The sequence below is a fragment of the Triplophysa rosa genome, linkage group LG20, assembly GCF_024868665.1.
Source record: "Triplophysa rosa linkage group LG20, Trosa_1v2, whole genome shotgun sequence".
Classification (NCBI taxonomy): Eukaryota; Metazoa; Chordata; class Actinopteri; order Cypriniformes; family Nemacheilidae; genus Triplophysa; species Triplophysa rosa.
In genome coordinates this window covers 6,888,435-6,908,127 of record NC_079909.1, presented here as the reverse complement: position 1 = coordinate 6,908,127, position 19,693 = coordinate 6,888,435, and the positions used below count along the sequence as shown (strand labels likewise).

The 19,693-nt window shown below is 39.8% G+C and overlaps 1 protein-coding gene across 2 annotated transcripts in view; it reads right to left on the bottom strand.

The window, feature by feature from the left end:
- Positions 1 to 19,555, bottom strand: part of mapk14b (mitogen-activated protein kinase 14b) — a 29,599-nt gene extending 10,044 nt beyond the window's left edge. Inside the window, exons 1-5 of one of the 2 annotated variants that reach the window (XM_057362889.1) lie at positions 19,153 to 19,555; positions 11,785 to 11,914; positions 7,893 to 7,951; positions 1,834 to 1,945; positions 491 to 520 (exon numbers count right to left, since the gene is read on the bottom strand). In XM_057362889.1, coding sequence (XP_057218872.1) covers positions 491 to 520; positions 1,834 to 1,945; positions 7,893 to 7,951; positions 11,785 to 11,914; positions 19,153 to 19,271 — 450 coding nt within the window. In that variant the 5' untranslated portion in view covers positions 19,272 to 19,555. The remainder of the gene's footprint in view (positions 1 to 490; positions 521 to 1,833; positions 1,946 to 7,892; positions 7,952 to 11,784; positions 11,915 to 19,152) is intronic. The other variant, XM_057362888.1, reaches the window with a different exon arrangement.
- Positions 19,556 to 19,693: the final 138 nt, after the last annotated feature.

The following is a 19,693-nucleotide window of genomic DNA, read 5'->3' as shown; positions in this document are numbered from 1 at the left end:
CATTTTTGTCTGTAACAGGAGAGAATCTGAGTAAAAGTCAATGGCATGCCTTATAGTAAAACATGATTGGACAAGTCATTCTGGAAGCCAAATTCAGGTCGCTGCCAAAATAACCTTTATTAGAAAGGCCGTAAAGAGCTGTTTACACAAGCAGCGATGCAGACGAAACCCTAAAACCAAATCTGTTTACTTGTGCAAAACCAGCAATAAAGATCACATTCTACACTAATGAGAAAAACTCATTTTCGCATTGACAGATAGCGCTGTAAGCCTTAAACAAGATTTCTTCAACATTTATCACCACGATGGCTGTATATGCATGCAAATTAGCATTTTTTTTTTAATAATGTTGCATTTTATTAACCGTGCAGGCACAATAATTGATGGTTAAAACATGGTTAGTACACGTTTTGCCCTGTAATTTCACAAGAGACTATTTATAAGCAATAACCACACAAAGCAAACTAATGGAAAGAAATGGTTTACTCACTCTGTGGATGATGTCTGCTGAGTGAATGTACTGTAAAGAGACATACAGACTGATCAATTCACTTCCATCAAATACTACAATCAATAAGAGCAATTACCTACTATACAGGCAAAATGTCCAAGAGAAAGAACAACGCTTATGATTTTCTTTAGAACAATCAAGAACATTAGACATTTATCCAATCAAATAAAACAAAGAACAACTGCGTCTGTATTTACATAATAAAATAATGAATCCGAAGAAATATTTCAACTTTGTTCCGGGTTGATTAGAAATGAATCTCTGGTATTTGGTTTAATGTTGCGCAAAGAAAAATCTTTTCTAAGCTAGAAAACAAACAGTTGCAGGTGTACAATATGGCATGTACAATGAATGTAAAGTTCTGTATCTGGTGTGTTTCTCATTTGCTTTGATGACAGCATATACATGAATCTTACGAATCAAGTTATTTGATGACTCTCCAAAAAGCATATTGTGCACAATGAGTACCAAAAATCAAACTTTTGTGTAAAGAGTTCATATATTTGCAGTCAAAACTTGCATATCTGACACAGAAAAAGCACAGAATATTCTGGTTTACGTTGCCTATAAGTGCCTGTTCTGTAACTGTCACCATAATACGCCCTTTTCACATGACGTCACACATCTTCCGTTCTGCCGCGAAGCAGTGTATCATTACTTCCGCTAGCACTCCAGTTCATAAGGTGGCGGTAATGCACCTATAAGCTGATTTGCCAACCGCCAGTAAAACTCAAGAAGAAGAAGTTACTTCCGCTAGCGCCTCAGAATGGAGTTTACCAAGTGGCTTGCACATCTGCCACAAATATGTCTAGATGATGTACAACGTCTTGCAGACAAATTTTCGCTAACGACAAGATCAAAGCTAGAGAAAGGATACAAATTCTTCGTTGAACAGTACCTGTTTGATTATGAAGGTAAGTGTTTTGTTTTCTTTTTGTGTTAGCGAAGGTGCTAGGATAAGTACTTGAATACATGTTCTGTCAGTTTTTTTTCTCACTGTTGTTAAATTCCAGCGCGACGGCAAAACGGAAGTTCTTCTTCTTCTTGTTCTTGTTTGTTGCAAGACGGATGTTATGATACACTGCTTTGCAAAAAGGCGGAAGTTAAGTGACATCATTGTGAAAAGGGCGTATTGCTTTTCTCTATTGAACTGTGGTAATAAAATTGTTTTGTGCAGTCGCTGTAGACTGAATTTCTGTAGTTTTTGCAGTTATTTTGTCTTTGGAAAAATACATCCATTGCAAGTGTGTTATTGTGAAAACAAGGTTCGGTTAAAAAAAAGAACCCAAAGTATTCCTTTAAGCAACTGTTAAAAATCTGACCTTTAATCCTCGTAGGATCTGGTAAATAAGGAACTGCACATGGTCGTCCGTCAACTTCTGACACTTGACGATGTTGTTGAGGTCTGCACCCATCAGGTGAGTCACCAGATACCTGTTAATAAAAACAATTCATCATGACACATCAACTCCGCTGAAAACCTTCATGGCAAGTGAATTTCAAACTAAGTTTTGGCTTAAAAATGTGAACGATTTGGGGTTTCATTAAAAAAGCACTTAGTGTAACCAGAGCAATAGGAAATAAATGTGTACAGTCACTGTCAACACAAAACAACCAATAATCTTCTAAATGAAAAGGGGCGGAGATTAGTCCTGATTGGCACCACGCACAGCCAATCAGAGTGGAGTGTATGTGGTGCCGAGCCAGCTGGGTGCAGGGTTACCTACTGGAAACTCTGCTGAACTCTGAAAAGAATCCAAGAGGCTTTGGCTTGACCCGGTCATGAGCTCGATCATTAACCTTAACAAGCATGAATGCATTGCTCCTCTGTGCTCTCATAACACTTGAGGCAAACAACGGGTGAAACAACTTAACCGTCATCCAAATACCTTCCACTTAACTAAAGCACTAATGCAGAATGCAGAGACGTCTGGCAGACACGCTGCATCTGTGCAGGACAAGCATACGCATACACGCGGTTCAGAAATATCTCTTGCCAAATGCACCACTCATTCTCTGTAAGATTTTGGGGGCAGGGGTACTTATAAGAGTATTCTTAGCTCTAGTTTCCATGCATCTTGTAGTGCTTGTGCAAGAAGCTGAGGCTGTATGCAAAACCACTGCTTGTGTATGTGTGTGTGTGTGTGTGTTCAGCTCCTGTTCCCACCTTCCACACAGTCAAGCTCTTGTTCCAGGGAAACTCACTCTTTCTGTCTTTCTCTGCAGTTGTGACCTCAGATGGCTCTTATACCCCACTGAATGAGTGGAAGACTGACTAAACACTAAGGCCTGATTCACATTTCGCGTCTAAAACCGCGCAGAAAATGCGAGGCACGCCTCTTTCTCTCTTCAAATGACCCACGATGCGCGCGCGGCACTCCGATAAGTTGAACTATTTCCATCTCGACTCTGCGCGTCGCCCCCTATTTGCGCGCGCCTGCCGCGCGTCTACATTTAAAATAACCACATAGATAGTTTAGGCCTTTAAGACAGTATAATACAGTACTAGAGCATTCCTCAAAGGAACAGTTCATCTAATTTTTCTCATAGTAGGAAAAATGACAATGGTAGTCAAAAGTGCCCAAGAACTGTTTGCTGTCCTACATTCTTCAAAATATCTTCTTTTGTGTTCAACAGAACAAAGACATTTATAAAGTAATTTTTCCTACTATGGGAGTCAATGGCGGCCAAGATCTGTTTGGTTACAGGCATTCTTCCAAATATCTTTCTCTGTGTTCATCAGAACAAAGACATTTATGCAGATTTGGAACAACTTGTAAAGTTGGGGTGAGTAAATGATGACGGACTTTTCATTTTTGGGTGAACTGTTCCTTTAGATGTAAGTTTGCTGTTTTCAAACCACATCTGCTATTTTTTGGGCATTATATCCCATTTTAAAAACAGACATATTGAACATAATAGAGGAAAACAGAATGCATAGACCACAAGACAAGTTTTTAAACGGTTTACTGATTTTAACCAAAAACACATTTTGAAAATAAATAAAAATAAAATGTGAGTAAACATTGACAAATCTAAAGCATGTTCATACACAGTTTTGATTTAGAGAAATTACAGAAACTATCTTTTATATTTTTATATTTAACGTTTAGCTATTTTATCATGTTTTTGTCTTTTTTTATTATTTATTAATATGCAGAGCCAATTTTACTAATTTTCTATTAATTTCGTTTTTTTTAATAATATTTATATTTACAATAACCTTGTTCGTACAGGGAACGACAACGTTGCACGTTTTAAAATTTGTTCTGACTAAAGAGAGATGGAATACGAAACAGAAGAACGGAATCATTGAGATTGTGAATACTTGTCCAGCAGATGAACGACAAAAAGTTAACAACCAATCAAAATCCATTTACAGTACGTTTAAAGCGCTCGCACATGTAAAATGTGCAACTACATCACATAACCTTAAAATAAACATGACGTCCATTGGTGTGGACGTTAATACATTTATCAATACAGACATCAGTCTTTGTGTAAACAGATCTCTAGTCTGTCAGATCTACGTCACTGTAAGCGCATGCCTTCAAAACTGCAGAAATATCCAGCTGAAATCTCCAAGGAAATGTACTCTAATCACACATTCTAGGCTTACAGTCTCGCCTCAAACATGCAAAACTACACATACAGTATGAGTATTATCTAGAATTGCATAAACGTGTTGTCGATTCTCGCTCTCGTGTGGGCCGTTTCAGTAGGCAGTTAAATGAGGCAATAAGAGCAGATTATTGCCTATGTACTATAAGGAAATTGAATGGCTACAGGCCTGTTGCCATGGTAGCCACAGATACTCCCAACACGTGCACGTGCGATGTTTTTCACCCCTCCCAGATCAGAACAGAGCAGGAAATTTAGATTATTCCTGTAACTGGACACAATGTACCTGTTTTTGTAGATTGTTACTTGATTTAAATGTCACGCAGGTAAACGCAGGGTTGTGCAATGGAGACACCTATACCTCGAATAATTACACGGGAACGCGCGAAGGTGTGGCAGCTACGCCCAAGTCATTACTGCGGTGTGCAAAACAGCTTTCTGTTGGCTGTGAAGCTCTATCCTTGTCATTTTATCGGGAATATTTTGAGATGACATGCATTTGTGACCTGCAAGCATCTATAATACAACACATTTCAACACGACGCAAACAGAATGCGATTTGATACTCGATGGTGTATGATTTGCGCGCTGCCGGAAAAACACATCTCCGACAAAGCGCAAAATAGGCTACTGAATTGAGTTCTCTTTCACGTCGTCTTAAACAAAATTATGCCAAAATGCCCATATTTGGAAGTATCCTTGTAAAAGTAATCCATTATGTCTTCAGTAAACAGGAAACAAAGCATGTGTTACAGTTTATTACATCTGTGCATCTCTTAAAGGGGCAGCTGCATAATAAACATCTGTTTTTAACGTACATCAAACAACAAAGGACGAAGAGGAACAAAACATTCACTGTAGTAAGGTTTAATTAATTAAAGACTATAAATGCTTATTTTACATTTGGTTATTTTATTTCTGTACTACTATTAGATCAACCTGAAAAGCACTCATTATTTTTATTTGTATGTTTGCTTTATTACATTTACTTGTGCTATTGCTTTTGTACGGAGCCTTTTTAGGGACATGGTGGTGGAAAAAATGAGAAGGAAGTAAAAATAATTGCGTTCTCGCAAAACTTTTGCGTTCCAACGAGAAACATTGCGTTCCCTCGCAAACATATTTGCGTTATTTCGCAAAACTTTTGCGTTCTCTCGCAAACATATTTGGACAAACACTTCATGTTTAATGTCCTGCTGTCAGAACTGAAGACTAGCTCCGTACATAAACATTGGTCTATAGTCGCAGATTCCCAGACCAATAACTTGTGAGCTAAACGTTCTTATAACACAAATGACACCTCATTCTATGTAACGTAAACAATGAACTTCAACTTAATTTTCCACAAATCGAGCCTTGTATTGATCTCAGGCGGGAGCCGGCTGAGACAAGACCGAAGGGATCGTCTGTAAATTGCAAAACCCGAAGATCATTAGGCTACTAAAAATAGTCATTAACTTCAGTGCTACATACTGTAGTATAACTAAAACCAGTTTAAATTCAGCAGGAGAGCATTAATGGGTAAACTGAATTTGGTGAGACTACAGTGTGTAACATTTATATTATTAATGGCTATTTTTGTAGTTCTTATTTTTGTTAAGAAACCCACATTGGACCCCTCTACTACCGACAGTTACAGACCTTTCTCTCTCCTCCCATTTATTGCAAAAACACTTGGCAGTTTTCAACCAGGTGTCTTCAAACATTGAATTATCCTCTTTCGCCCCACGGACTGACACTGAAGTCACCAAACTTCTCTCCAGCACCCCCACCACCTGTCCCCTTGACCCAATCCCCTCCCATCTCCTCCAGGCCATATCCAGCACACTCACACCAGCACTCACACACATCATCAACACCTGCTCACCGGCACTTTTCCATCCACATTCAAACAGGCCCAGATCACGCCCCTTCTTAAGAAGCCCACAGCCCAACCCCTCTATTACGGACAGTTACAGACCTGTCTCTTGCATCCAATTTATTTGCGAAAACACTTGAAAGGGCAGTTTTCAACCAGGTGTCTTCCTACCTATCCCAGAATAAACTACTGGATGACAAGCAGTCTGGCTTCAAAACAAACCACTCCACTGAGACTGCACTGCTATCGGTCACAGAAGCACAGCGGCTAGCCAAGGCGGAATCTAAATCCTCGGTCCTGATTCTGCTAGACCTATCTGCAGCGTTTGACACTGTCAATCACCAGATACTGCTAGCAACCCTGTCATCTCTAGGAATCTCAGGCTCTCTTCTCCGCTGGTTCAAATCCTACCTCTCCGGCAGATCCTTCAGGGTATCATGGAGGGGCTCGCTGTCCACTGCTCACCACAAGATCACTGGGGTCCCTCAGGGATCGGTGCTTGGACCGCTGCTTTTTTCCATCTACAGGACATCCTTGGGACCCATCATATGGGCACACAGATTCTTGTATCACTGTTATGCTGACGACACCCAGATCTACATCTCATTTCACCCAGACGATACCACTGTAGCAGCTCGCATTACAGCCTGCCTAGAAGACATCTCAGCTTGGATGAAAGAGCATCACCTCCAGCTGAACCCTGCCAAGACAGAACTACTTGTGTTTCCGGCACACCCCACGGTGCAACACGATCTCACCATCCAACTTGGCAATACCACAATCACTCCTTCCAAAACAGCCAGGAACCTCTGAGTCATATTTGATGAACAGCTGACCTTCAATGATCACATTGCAAAGACAACGCGGTCATGCCGATATGCCTTATTTAACATTAGAAAGGTTAGACCCTATCTCACTGAGCATGCGGCACAACTCCTTGTCCAGGCCCTGGTAATCTCAAAGTTGGACTACTGCAATGCTCTCCTTGCTGGTCTTCCTGCAAAGGCTATCAAACCACTCCAGCTGGTTCAGAACGCAGCAGCACGCCTCGTCTTCCAACAGCCCAAAAGGGCTCATGTGACAGCCCTCTTCATCTCTCTCCACTGGCTACCGGTTGAAGCCCGTATCAGATTCAAGTCACTAATGCTTGCCTACAGGACTATCACTGGATCTGCACCGGCATACTTTCACACCCTCCTACACTCCTACACCCCATCAAGAACCCTGCGTTCAGCAAACCAGCGGCGTCTTGTATTGCCTTCTCATAAGGGCAGTAAATCGCTCCCGCTCATTCTCCTTCACAACTCCTTCCTGGTGGAACATTCTTTCTAACTCAGTCCGGTCAACCACATCTCTCACAACATTCAAAAAACTACTTAAAACCCATCTCTTCTGTGAATACTTAAAAGACAAATGTAAAAAAAAAAACTAACCCTCTCTCTTTCTCTCAACAGGTAGTGGTCTAGCTTTTATAACATTGCGAGATAACGCCAAATTAAAAAATATTTTTCTCTTCCCTCTCTCCCTCTATTTTTCCCACCACCATGTCCCTAAAAGGGCTCCGTATTTTGCACATACTACTTTTTTATTTTAATACTGATTTAGTTGTCTTCAACAGTATTTGAAATTTCAGTTAGGCTAATAGTTTTTATATCATTACCTTTTTTATAGAGATTACATGGGTAAAAACAACATACAAACCAATAACTAGACAATATTATTTATTTATTACTTTTTAAGGTGGGGCCAGTGAAAATTTTTGGCAGGGCCAGTAAAAATTCCAATCACTTGCCCAACCGGGCCAGTAGAGAAAATCCTTAGCGTTGAGCACTGATGTGGGGAATACTAGAGTGACGGTTTGTTTAATCATGTTGCAGAAGTGGCACAGTGGTGAATACTCACACGTCATTGAATTCTTCTAGGCTGGTGGAGGGCGTGAAAACATCCAGAAGGCCGATTACCTAAAACAAAGACAAGAGTCAAGGACAATTAGTCTGAGTCACAGCAAGATTATAAGATCAAGGTCAAATGATTTAGAAACTGACTGTGAAGCCCGTGCAGACATGTTGGACACACGTGTAATGACTGCTTGGTTTACTGTAAGTCTACAGTGTATTCGACTCCTGGCGCAACAGAGGCACAAATCGGTAACACAAAAACTGCACAAGGTTCACAAAACTGATCTAATCAGTAAAACAGATTTTGTTGGCACATTTGCATAAAGTTGAGCAAATCTCAACAAGTCACCGGCTCTCCATTGAAATGAATGACATCACTTCACTTTGTTGCTGGCGGTCTGAACGGGGCGTTTGGCTTCACTTTTTTTACACGTTTCCAAACTCTTGAACATTAATACTTCTGACAAGCCAGTAAAGGGCTGCAAGATACATTGAAAATGATCAAAATATTGCAAATGTGCATATTGCAAACATGTGCAATAAATTAACACATCAAAAACTAATGTCTTGTTAAATTTAGTTTGGATCCAGATAGCCAAGAGACTGGTGAGATAGAGAGAGTGATTCTTCTTTTGCCAGAAACAATGCAAAACAAATGTTGATCTTTAAAATATATTTTAAATAAAACTTAATTTATATATACAAACCCGATTCCAAAAAAGTTGGGACACTGTACAAATTGTGAATAAAAACAGAATGCAATGATGTGGAAGTTTCAAATTTCAATATTTTATTCAGAATACAACATAGATGACATATCAAATGTTTAAACTGAGAGAATGTATCATTTTAAGGGAAAAATAAGTTGATTTTAAATTTCATGGCATCAACACATCTCAAAAAAGTTGGGACAAGGCCATGTTTACCACTGTGTGGCATCCCCTCTTCTTTTTATAACAGTCTGCAAACGTCTGGGGACTGAGGAGACAAGTTGCTCAAGTTTAGGAATAGGAATGTTGTCCCATTCTTGTCTAATACAGGCTTCTAGTTGCTCGACTGTCTTAGGTCTTCTTTGTCGCATCTTCCTCTTTATGATGCGCCAAATGTTTTCTATGGGTGAAAGATCTGGACTGCAGGCTGGCCATTTCAGTACCCGGATCCTTCTTCTACGCAGCCATGATGTTGTAATTGATGCAGTATGTGGTCTGGCATTGTCATGTTGGAAAATGCAAGGTCTTCCCTGAAAGAGACGACGTCTGGATGGGAGCATATGTTGTTCTAGAACTTGGATATACCTTTCAGCATTGATGGTGCCTTTCCAGATGTGTAAGCTGCCCATGCCACACGCACTCATGCAACCCCATACCATCAGAGATGCAGGCTTCTGAACTGAGCGCTGATAACAACTTGGGTTGTCCTTGTCCTCTTTAGTCCGGATGACATGGCGTCCCAGTTTTCCAAAAAGAACTTCAAATTTTGATTCGTCTGACCACAGAACAGTTTTCCACTTTGCCACAGTCCATTTTAACGTTACGCACAGAGATTGTTCCAGATTCTCTGAATCTTTGGATGATATTATGCACTGTAGATGATGATAACTTCAAACTCCTTTCTGATATTGCTCCACTATTTTTCGCCGCAGCATTGGGGGAATTGGTGATCCTCTGCCCATCTTGACTTCTGAGAGACACTGCCACTCTGAGAGGCTCTTTTTATACCCAATCATGTTGCCAATTGACCTAATAAGTTGCAAATTGGTCCTCCAGCTGTTCCTTATATGTACATTTAACTTTTCCGGCCTCTTATTGCTACCTGTCCCAACTTTTTTGGAATGTGTAGCTCTCATGAAATCCAAAATGAGCCAATATTTGGCATGACATTTCAAAATGTCTCACTTTCAACATTTGATATGTTATCTATATTCTATTGTGAATAAAATATAAGTTTATGAGATTCGTAAATTATTGCATTCCTTTTTTATTCACAATTTGTACAGTGTCCCAACTTTTTTGGAATCGGGTTTGTATATGAAGAGTTTATTTTCAAAAAGAGAACACATGTTTTCATTGTGTTAGTTAGCTGTTTTCTTGAGTTATTATGGCTTAAATCAAAACAAACCAACTGCAGTTTGATTGATATTAATTGGAATGCACAATAATTTTTTTTTTTTTTTTTTAAGTTATTTCTTTTTGGAAATAAACTCTTCATATATATATATATATATAATTTAGCAAGTTATCACATTGTTCATCAATTGCAGCTCTAGACCATTATTTCGATAGATCACATCAATCGCTGTAATGACTGCTGTTGTTTGATTTTTTTTTCATGTTGTAAGCTGTGGCCGACTGTGGTTCCCATCTGAGGAAATGGCAAATGCAGTGCAAGTTCTGATGGTTCAGTTTGTGAACATCCTCTGTGAACTTCTTTATTAATGTGTGTGGGTATCACCTTTATCTTTCGCTCTGCAAGAACAGCTTCTGCATTTCATACCAACTACACTGTCAATGCACTTGTACCCACAATAACATCAAAGTCAGCACTGGTGCACGCAAAATGACATGCAATACACAAAGTGACAGTTGATAGTCAAGGGTGGGAACCTGCAACCATCTTCAAGGGACAGTTCACCAAAAAATGAAAATTCTTTCGTTTACTCACCCTCTTGTCATTTCAAACCTCTATGACTTTCCTTCATCTGCAGAACACAAAAGAAGATATTTTGAAGAATGTTGGTCACCGAACAACACTGGCCCCATTGACTTCCATTGTATGGGCGCAAAACCACTTGAGACATTTCTCAAAATATCTTCGGTGTTTCAAAGAAGAAAGAAAGTGATACGTTTTTGAATAAAATGAGGGTGTATAATTGACAGAATTTCTAACTTTCTAACTCTCCCTTTAACTGGCCACATTTAGTTGTATGACTTGGGTAGTACCACTGTTGCCACAAATTGTTAAATAAAAGGGACAAGATATTTGAAAAGCCAATAAATTAACCATTTTAACGACTTTATTGAACGTTAACATCTGTAAGAAAGGCGAACAGTGCCAGCAATTGTAAAAGTGCAAGCAAGCAAGAAAAATGATAGTGTGAGAGAGAGAGAGAGAGTGGGTGGCTCAGATCCAGCATAGAGTTTCACCCACGCTCAGACAAAGGCTGGCAGGCTGCACAGATTTCTGTGGGTTCTGTCCAAAAGGCAAAATACTGTATTCTCTTATGCAAAAGCACTAGACTGCCTTGACAACAGCAGGCAAATAAGATAATCTGCACTGCAGAGACACAATCTGCATCTGTGTGCCAGCCTCAAAAACAACAGCCAGGCCTTTAACTCTCCCCTGACATCGCACAAAAGTATAATAATGTGTGCTTCATGCTTTTACGATTTCCTAAGAGGGCACATGGCATGTTATGCATTAACAGCAGACAATCTTTCCCCACTCTCTCATCATTAGCTCAAAGACAGCGATCGATCGAGTTTCATAATGCACATGAATCTCCCACCGGGATGTGTGCTTTCTTTAATAGTAAGGAAAGAGGAAATCAGAGAATAGCTAAAAGAGTAACACTGCTGGATACAGTTTTTACATTATTATTAGACTGGTAGAAAAACAAGAAAATATTGAAAGTCAGACAGGGTGATATGTTGCAGGCTGGAATCTAGCCTGCATCACCCACATGAGCATCATTTTCGCCAACCAAAGCCAAGTTGAATGCATTTCAAGGTGGTTAAATTCCCATCTGTAGAATTACGCAGATTTTCCTGCAAGATCAGTACAGGAAATACAAAAACACGTAAAAGCTTGAATGAATTCAAAGAAGCATTCACATTATGAATGAAGGTGAGGAAAGACGGAGTGGGTGGCAGACGTGCAGGTAGTAAAATCCTTCTTACATTCTCGTGTTTCATGTGCTTCAGCAGCCGCAGTTCTCTGTACGTGCGCTTGGCGTGGATGATAGACTGGAACGGCCGGGACAGCTTCTTGACCGCGATCTTCAGGTCCGACTTTGCGTCATATGCCGAGCTGTGGATAAACACGATGCTGTTAGCAACACGGACCACAAGATAAAAACAGACACTTTTGGTTACATCCAGGCTTGAATCAAAAAAGGACCACCCTAGAGTTTCAATAAATTCTGCCCCTAAAATACATCTTGAGCTTCTCCTTAAATAGCAAGCCTACAGGATTTATGTCGGTTTTATCATCGCCAGATATATACGAACACTCCCATAATGCAAATCTTCACCATTTAACAAATATAGGGGTAAAAAACAAACCGCGTACCAAAATGCCTCTAAGCTATAGTTACGTTTTCCAAATGATCTTTGGAACCATGTGGTTACAATGGCAGTCTGGTCTGATCAAAAGAGCGAATTGTATTTCCAGGAAATCTAAGTAGGCCAGTCTCGTCGATATAAGGATACAAAGTTTGGTGCACTAATAGTGTTCTCTCACCACAGCGTCTGCCGACCCAGACAAATAATAAGCCCTCACCAAAACCACAAGACACCAGAATACAAAGAGATGTACAGTTCATCCAAAAATAAAAATGTGTACACATATGCAACATACACCTATATATACACATTACACAACACTAGACACATTAGACATGCACAATCTTTTCAAACTATGTCACGTGCCATTTCCAGCACTATTGTACCATCACACCCTTGAAAGAAATGGCCACACAAGAGCTCATACAAACTTGAGTACAGATAGGACTTGCCAAGATAAATCATATGCAGGGTTAACACTTGTGATGTTTACTCGAAGTCTTTATTGCCGAGTCTTGTAGAAATGCTGTTCTTGGCCTTACATAACAAGCCGTGCGTGACTCGAACCAGCTCGACTGCGAAAGGCATAGTTGAACCCTCTCCACTTCAGTCTCTCATGGGTGTGGTGTTTATGGGACATATCTACTTACAAGAATTGTGAGCAGATGGCATAAGCAAGCTTTACTTTCAGGTAGTAAAGTGATATATGATGGTCGTGCAGCTTTGTTTAAATAAAAGTAAGTAGACAGAGCATGTTTTCTACATGCACGCTGGGTTTGATCCAACAGAAAAAACGTTTGGTACGCAGAGTGGAGCCAGTGACTCCGTGATGATTGTGAAAGATGGGAAACCACCACAGCAGCGTGTAGGAAAAGTCCCATTTCTCTATCTAACCAGGACACGCTGATGTATCTTGACCTGGACGTACTCCTTTGGCTCAGGAGTGAATATAATCACAACCAACTCGCTAAAAGTAAAATATATAAGATAATTACAAAGATAACAATTATAGAACTAACATATTACATATCAATCTCATTTAAAATATTCACAAATACATAAATGTATACAATTTGTTAAAGTCCCAGTGAAATAAAAAATTACAAAGCCTATTTTTTCATGAAATATTGCAGCGTTTATTGTAAATAGTTTATCAATGTGGGTCATTCTCTTTTTAAAAATCGTGTTCCCTCATAATCTTCAGTTAAAATCTGAAAATGCACTTCCTTCCTGTAATGACTATCCATCTAAAGGCCTTTGCACATACAGTCTGAAATTTTCGTATGCGTTTTTTCGTATTTGGCACTCGTTTGTACGGTGTCTCTGAATTGTTAAAAAAGGCCTCTCAACGTGCTTGCTACGGATGCGAAAAATGCAGAAAATCAAACCCAGTCCGAATTTTTTTATGACGGACGAAAAGATCGGAGTGTGTAAATGTGATTGACACAACGCGAGATTGTATTTATTTTTTAACGTGTGGAAATTTCGGATGCAAATTTCAGACTCAATGTGCAATGGGCTTTAGAATGACGTATGTTAGATGGCTTGGGCGGAGCATCCGTTAACTCCTCCCATTCAACTGTCAGTCTACTGCCAGTTCCAATTCAAAATGCAGCGGCTGTTTTTATACAGCCAATCAAATCACAGAGAAATACGAAAGACACGCTCACTATTTGTCCCATTCAAAATTCCATTTCACTCGGAAATGCGTCAAAATACAGAAGTAATAAGATCGCAACTTCCGGTTCACGGAGACTTTAATGCACATTAGAAAGCTGTAAAATACTACAGAAAAATCATAAATTTTAGAATAATGAAATTACTAAAGAAAGTCTATTTGAAATATAAATGTGCAGGTTACTTTAGATCTGTATAAGTCAATCTGACACTTCCCACATTTTCCAAAAAAAATGAATACCCGACAGATCAAATTATAAATCATTATTCCAAGTTGATCTTTTATGTACTTGCTCAATAACTGATATTTGTTTATTTTTAACCAATATCTTTTTTGCAAATTGGGTTATAGGGGCCACAGAACATCATTTTCAACTTATGTCATTTACAAGGCAACGCATACTTTTGAGAAAGTGAATGTAAAAAAAACCCATCTGTGTCAGGGCTCTACGGTAACTTATATTTTTAGGATTTTTAATTTAAACATTTAGGAGCGCAGACAATTGAAGTTAAAAAAAAAAGATTCATTTAACACCGTATAGAATGCACAAAGTATGGGAAAGCATGATAAACTAACCTTTTTGGTTATTATTGATTGTACCAAGGGGGGCTATTGAATGCTTCATTTTGATTGGCTGGCAAACATTCTAAGGGTGTGCATTGTTTTTCAGGAAGCGTACACCTATAAAGTAGTTCCAGATCTGTCAACATCATTAGAGTTTCATATCACTGCGCCAAGTTTAACTGAATAACATTATTATACTGTAGCCTACTGTCCACCACAGAATACAGACAAACACACGCAGGGAATCACTAAAATATATGAAATATACATACATATGCCTAATAACATTTGATTTGAGATTTACAAACGATGAAATCAAACTGCACATTAGTCTCGTGTGAACTTTGTGTCTTGCCTTTGTTACATTCAGCTCTCAAACTGCAACGAAAGAGGGAGATCACACGCTGCACTTTAATAAATTGTTTCAGTAATAACTCTTTGGAAATATTCATATATATTCAATATCATATATAGTGGGCGGTCCGTCCATTGACTACTCTTCATTTCGACTTCAGCTCTCACAGTATGTGGTTCCCAAACTGTCATCCCAAACTGTCACAAAAATGCGTTTTTGTGATTGGACAGTGGACACTGGATGCACAAGCAAGCGCCGTGAGCGCGGATGATGCACGCATTTCATACTGGCTGCATTTCTGAAGTCGCGACTCTCTGTCTTAGTCTGTCAAATTACGAGTGTGAGCGACGGGAGATGGTGAGAAAGTGGCGTATCCTGCGTTTTCCACAAGTTTTAGATGTTAATGCTAGGGGTGTGACGAGATCTCGTGGCGTGAGATCCGATTGATCTCGTGCCACGAGATCTCGTCACACCCCTAGCACTAGTCGCACAGCCACAGACTAAGGACATCACCTCAGAACCGAAAGTAAAAAAGCAAAGCACTAAAGGGCACGTACGCGTATTTTCCTTTCTCATATGGAAACACCGCTCACTAATATGAAAAGCAGCCGATCGCTGTGCATAATGTCACATAATATATACATGGAGGCACATTTGGTAGTTTTAGTTTTTTTATTGTATTTAAATGGGTTATGAGTTAAGATGGGGTCGGTCGCAGTGTAGAGCCCAATGTGTCATGGGGTTCTCAACCAAGGCACCCCATTGTTTTCAACAATAAAGCCTCACACACCCCACTTACAAAAACTCAAAATTTTGCAAAGATTTCTACCCAATAAAATATTTTTAAAAATATGTTATAATGTTTTATAACATTATAAAAATAAGAAAAATTGTTTTTTGTTTTTTTATAATGCATTTGAATGCTCATTTTCTTTGATTTTGAAATATTAGTCATCTTGAGAGGCCCCCATGAAGTAAGCTGGGACCACCTTGTGAAACACTGGTGTAAACTGTAATATCATGCACATTCATATTAGGCCTACGCGTTTCTTTACAAAGTGATGTCACCAACCAACTTGCATGCATAATGCATAATGCCTGGCATGCATAATCCAGCATAATGCAGCATTTTGTGTCAGTTTTGCCGCAATTGTAGTCATGTTGCATTTTTACACAAAAAAAATGTGTGCATATTTAAATCCAACATATAAACTGCAGTTATGAATATGATCTTATGATTAGGTTAGCTTTTGCACTATACTGCACACAGAGAAAATGCATCCTCAGAAATGAAATCAATCACACAACCAAAAGTTGATCCGCAAAGAAAAGCAGCCTCACCACCAAAATATTTGGACAGTAGGGCTGAACGATTAATCGAAATCGAATCGCAATCGCGATGTGAGACGTTGCGATTTGCTAATCGCAAGAGGCTGCGATGTGGAAGCGATGTGAAAAATAGGAAACGCGTCTGTTCCAAGCCCGCTTTGAGTGGCATTCTTGCTAACCAACTGAGTGAGCGCACCTCCGTTATGCCCAATCAGCACTGCCCTAGCCAACTGCATAAACGTCCGTCATTAAAAAAACAAACAAACAGAAGGCAGGAGAGAGAGAGTGTGTGTTATTATGGCATCTGCAGAGTCAGATCGATCATATTAGGCAAATAAATACTAAAGAACCGTCCAATTCAGAAGACCGCACACACAGCCTGTGTCGTAATCGCGCGTCTCGCGGACGAGCCGTTTAAACTTGACGCGCACACACAGCCTGTTTCGTAATGACGTTTATAGTACTTGAGTCCGGCTCCACACGGGCATCTGGCAATATGGACGAGGCTTGACGCACGCGCGCACCCTGTGTCAACTCACGCCTAGCTCCGCGTTTCAATCAAATGTAAATTCTATCTAACTGTTTTGCTAATTTCACTTGGATGAAATTAAACATTCAGCACATTTTTTACTTGTTTTAAAAAATCCCACATACTTAAAAAATAATAAATCAGCCTATGTAAACTATGAACTATTTTAATAATTCACTAACACAATAGAAAATGTTGTGGATTTAAGGGTTATAATGGGTGTTGTATTTGTTTTAATGGAAACTATAATAGTGTACACTGGTATTTGGATTCTATTGGTGTGATGTAATCTGGAAGTTGGGAACCAATTGAACAACAGTAAGCCCTGTTTGAATAATGCCCAAAGCACACTACAAAAATTAATTTTGTAATGGTTTTAATGGAAACAATTAAATGTTTTTTTTGTTGTTGTTTTCTTTCAGGGTAACTATACCCATACTGTGCTCCACACAACAATATTGAATTGATGCTTGAATTAGAAAAGTTAAAATCGCAAATCAAATCGCAATCGCAATGTCTGTCAAAAATATCGCAATTAGATATTTTCCCCAAATCGCACAGCCCTATTGGACAGGATAACTTTTTAAATAACGCAGTTTTTGCAATGAAACAATAACATAAGCTCTTTAATAAATCGACTACTAAAAAGTATTTAAATAATTATTTAAAAGCGCAAATTATTTCCTATGGTACTCGGCAGCACTTCCAAGACAGAGTCATAAGTGAGCCATAACCCAGCAGAACATTCCTTTAACTCTAAGACAATGGGCAGCGAGACAAACGTAGTTATGGCTTCAATTCAACCTTGGCTAAATCATGAAGAACTTGTACCGAATGAAGAACAACAAACTCCAGCAAAACAGGACCAAAGTAGGCCAAAGGCGTTTCCAGTTTGAGAGCAGCATTAGTCAAAGGCTGCACTCCCTGTGCCCAAAGCACCTCGGATTAAACCAAGTAAATAATGTGCTTTTGCTGTTTTGACTGTACAACATGTTCTTGACACATGTGCAGGATGTTCAGCGTGCTGAAGTCAAATAAAAGGAATCCAGACTAGTTTCTTTCTGCGCAGTCTAATTTTGTGTTACGCAGATGTCCCAGTCAAAGCCTACTGAACTATAGACCTGTGCGAATCTCTGCATCTTTGACAGGTTGAAACAGGTCAACCCAACAGCGTTACAGTGCAACATATGGCCAGTTTACAAAACAAACTATAATACACTCAGATCATAAAACACTGCAATAATGAAATGGCTTTCCGGAAGACCGTAGCCGAGTTTTATATTAAACATGACTGGGGGCTTCCTGAATGCCTAGCAACACATGACAGGGGCCCTGGAGCTCTGAATGAGAGTGGGAATGATTGTCACTCAGCATGCATGCACTTCTTGACTTTCCAGGCTGAGACGTCCTGGGAACAAACGCGAAAAAGCACTATTTATATCTCACCGACAGAGGACATGGCTAGAATATGATCAGTGACCGTCCAGGAATATCAAACGGAATGGGGCTTTTGATGCAGGCACGTTTTCAGCTGCTGCTCGTGGTTCGACCCTGCTGTCAGCTTTCAAAGCAACATGGGCTTTTCCCTTCCTGAAAACCCCCAAGTTTCAGTTCTGTGCAACATCATTCAGTCACCTGCTAAGAAAGTGCGCGCGCACAACATCTAAATGACTCTTTGGAGTAACTCGTGTAATATTTACAACATCTTAGAATCCTTGTAAGTGTGACTAACCAGCTCGGTGTTGAGACCACCTAATCCTGGAATTATGAGTCAGAGCGAAGAGTGACATCATTTCGTCCTCGCGGCCAGACTCGTGTAGCATGCACAATGTGCACGGCCTAAATTATAACGTTATGCCACTTCCACGTCCAGGAGTCCGGTGAAATGAACATGCATTAACCATTAAATGCAATATTTTTGCTATCTTTGCCTCAGATTATATGTCTTTCCACCTTAATTATGTTATTTTTCTATACTGAAGTGAGTTTAATCCTTCAAATTTACATGCGCGTTTACCTGGAACCTTTAAGTTATACGCAATTCCACATAAGCAACTGTAAATATCATGTTTACCTTTTTATTTTATAAGAAAGTAAATAGCAGGCTGTCATTTAAGTGGACTAAACCGGTCACCACGACATTTTGGGAAAAATCTAACTTGCTTGTCTTTCGTTGCAAAACGCCCTCCAGCTGTACTCGTGCATGTAACGTTAAAGCCGAGCCGAGCAAGCAGCCACAACATATGCGCACTTTTAAGTGCACTTAATCTACTCTTTCTGACAGCTCTGCAACACCAAAACATACCATCGAGTTTTCATGCTGGTGCAAAAACAAGAACGTTACGCGTTTGCAAAGAGTATCTTTCTTCCTCAACTTCAGCACACCTTTTATTGCAAGCACGGCTGCAACATGAGTCTCTACAAACAGCCCCAGAAAAACAAGTGCAAGAGGCCTGAATACTCGAGCAGAAAGATCTTGTTATGCAGACAGATCTTGTTATGCACACGACATCCAGCGCGGATATTTACCATACGGATCCATAAGCTCCGGAACCCACGGGTGACAAATTCTTGTACCTCTCCGGTACCTCCCATATGGTCTTGTTGAGCTCCTGTCGGTAGAAAATGGGTCTCTCCTTCTGGGACATTCCTGAAGAGGAGCGGAAACTTCTGTGCTGCTCTCAGTCGATCGATCGCAGTGCTTTAACGTGAACAAAAAAAACTAACGAAACAAAAGCGCAACCTCCAGGTTCACAATCCTATCCTCGTGCATCGAAAAACACGAGTTAAACGCATATGCGCAGTGGCTGGAGATCGTACACGCGCGTAAAGTCTGTTCCTTCAGGAGTCGCTGAGCAAAGCGCGAGACTTATTGTGCGAATTTCTTCTTTTCTCCTGTTACAGGTTCTCCTCAGACGAACGCCCCCGACGTCACTACACAAGCGTGACTCACGGGACTTTAAATCAAATCTCGCGAGAACGAGTTATTCCGTTAACGAATTATCTTAAATTCAGAACTTATATTTTAACGATTGCTGTCGAATTTTTGTAAAAAAAAAAAAAAAACAGG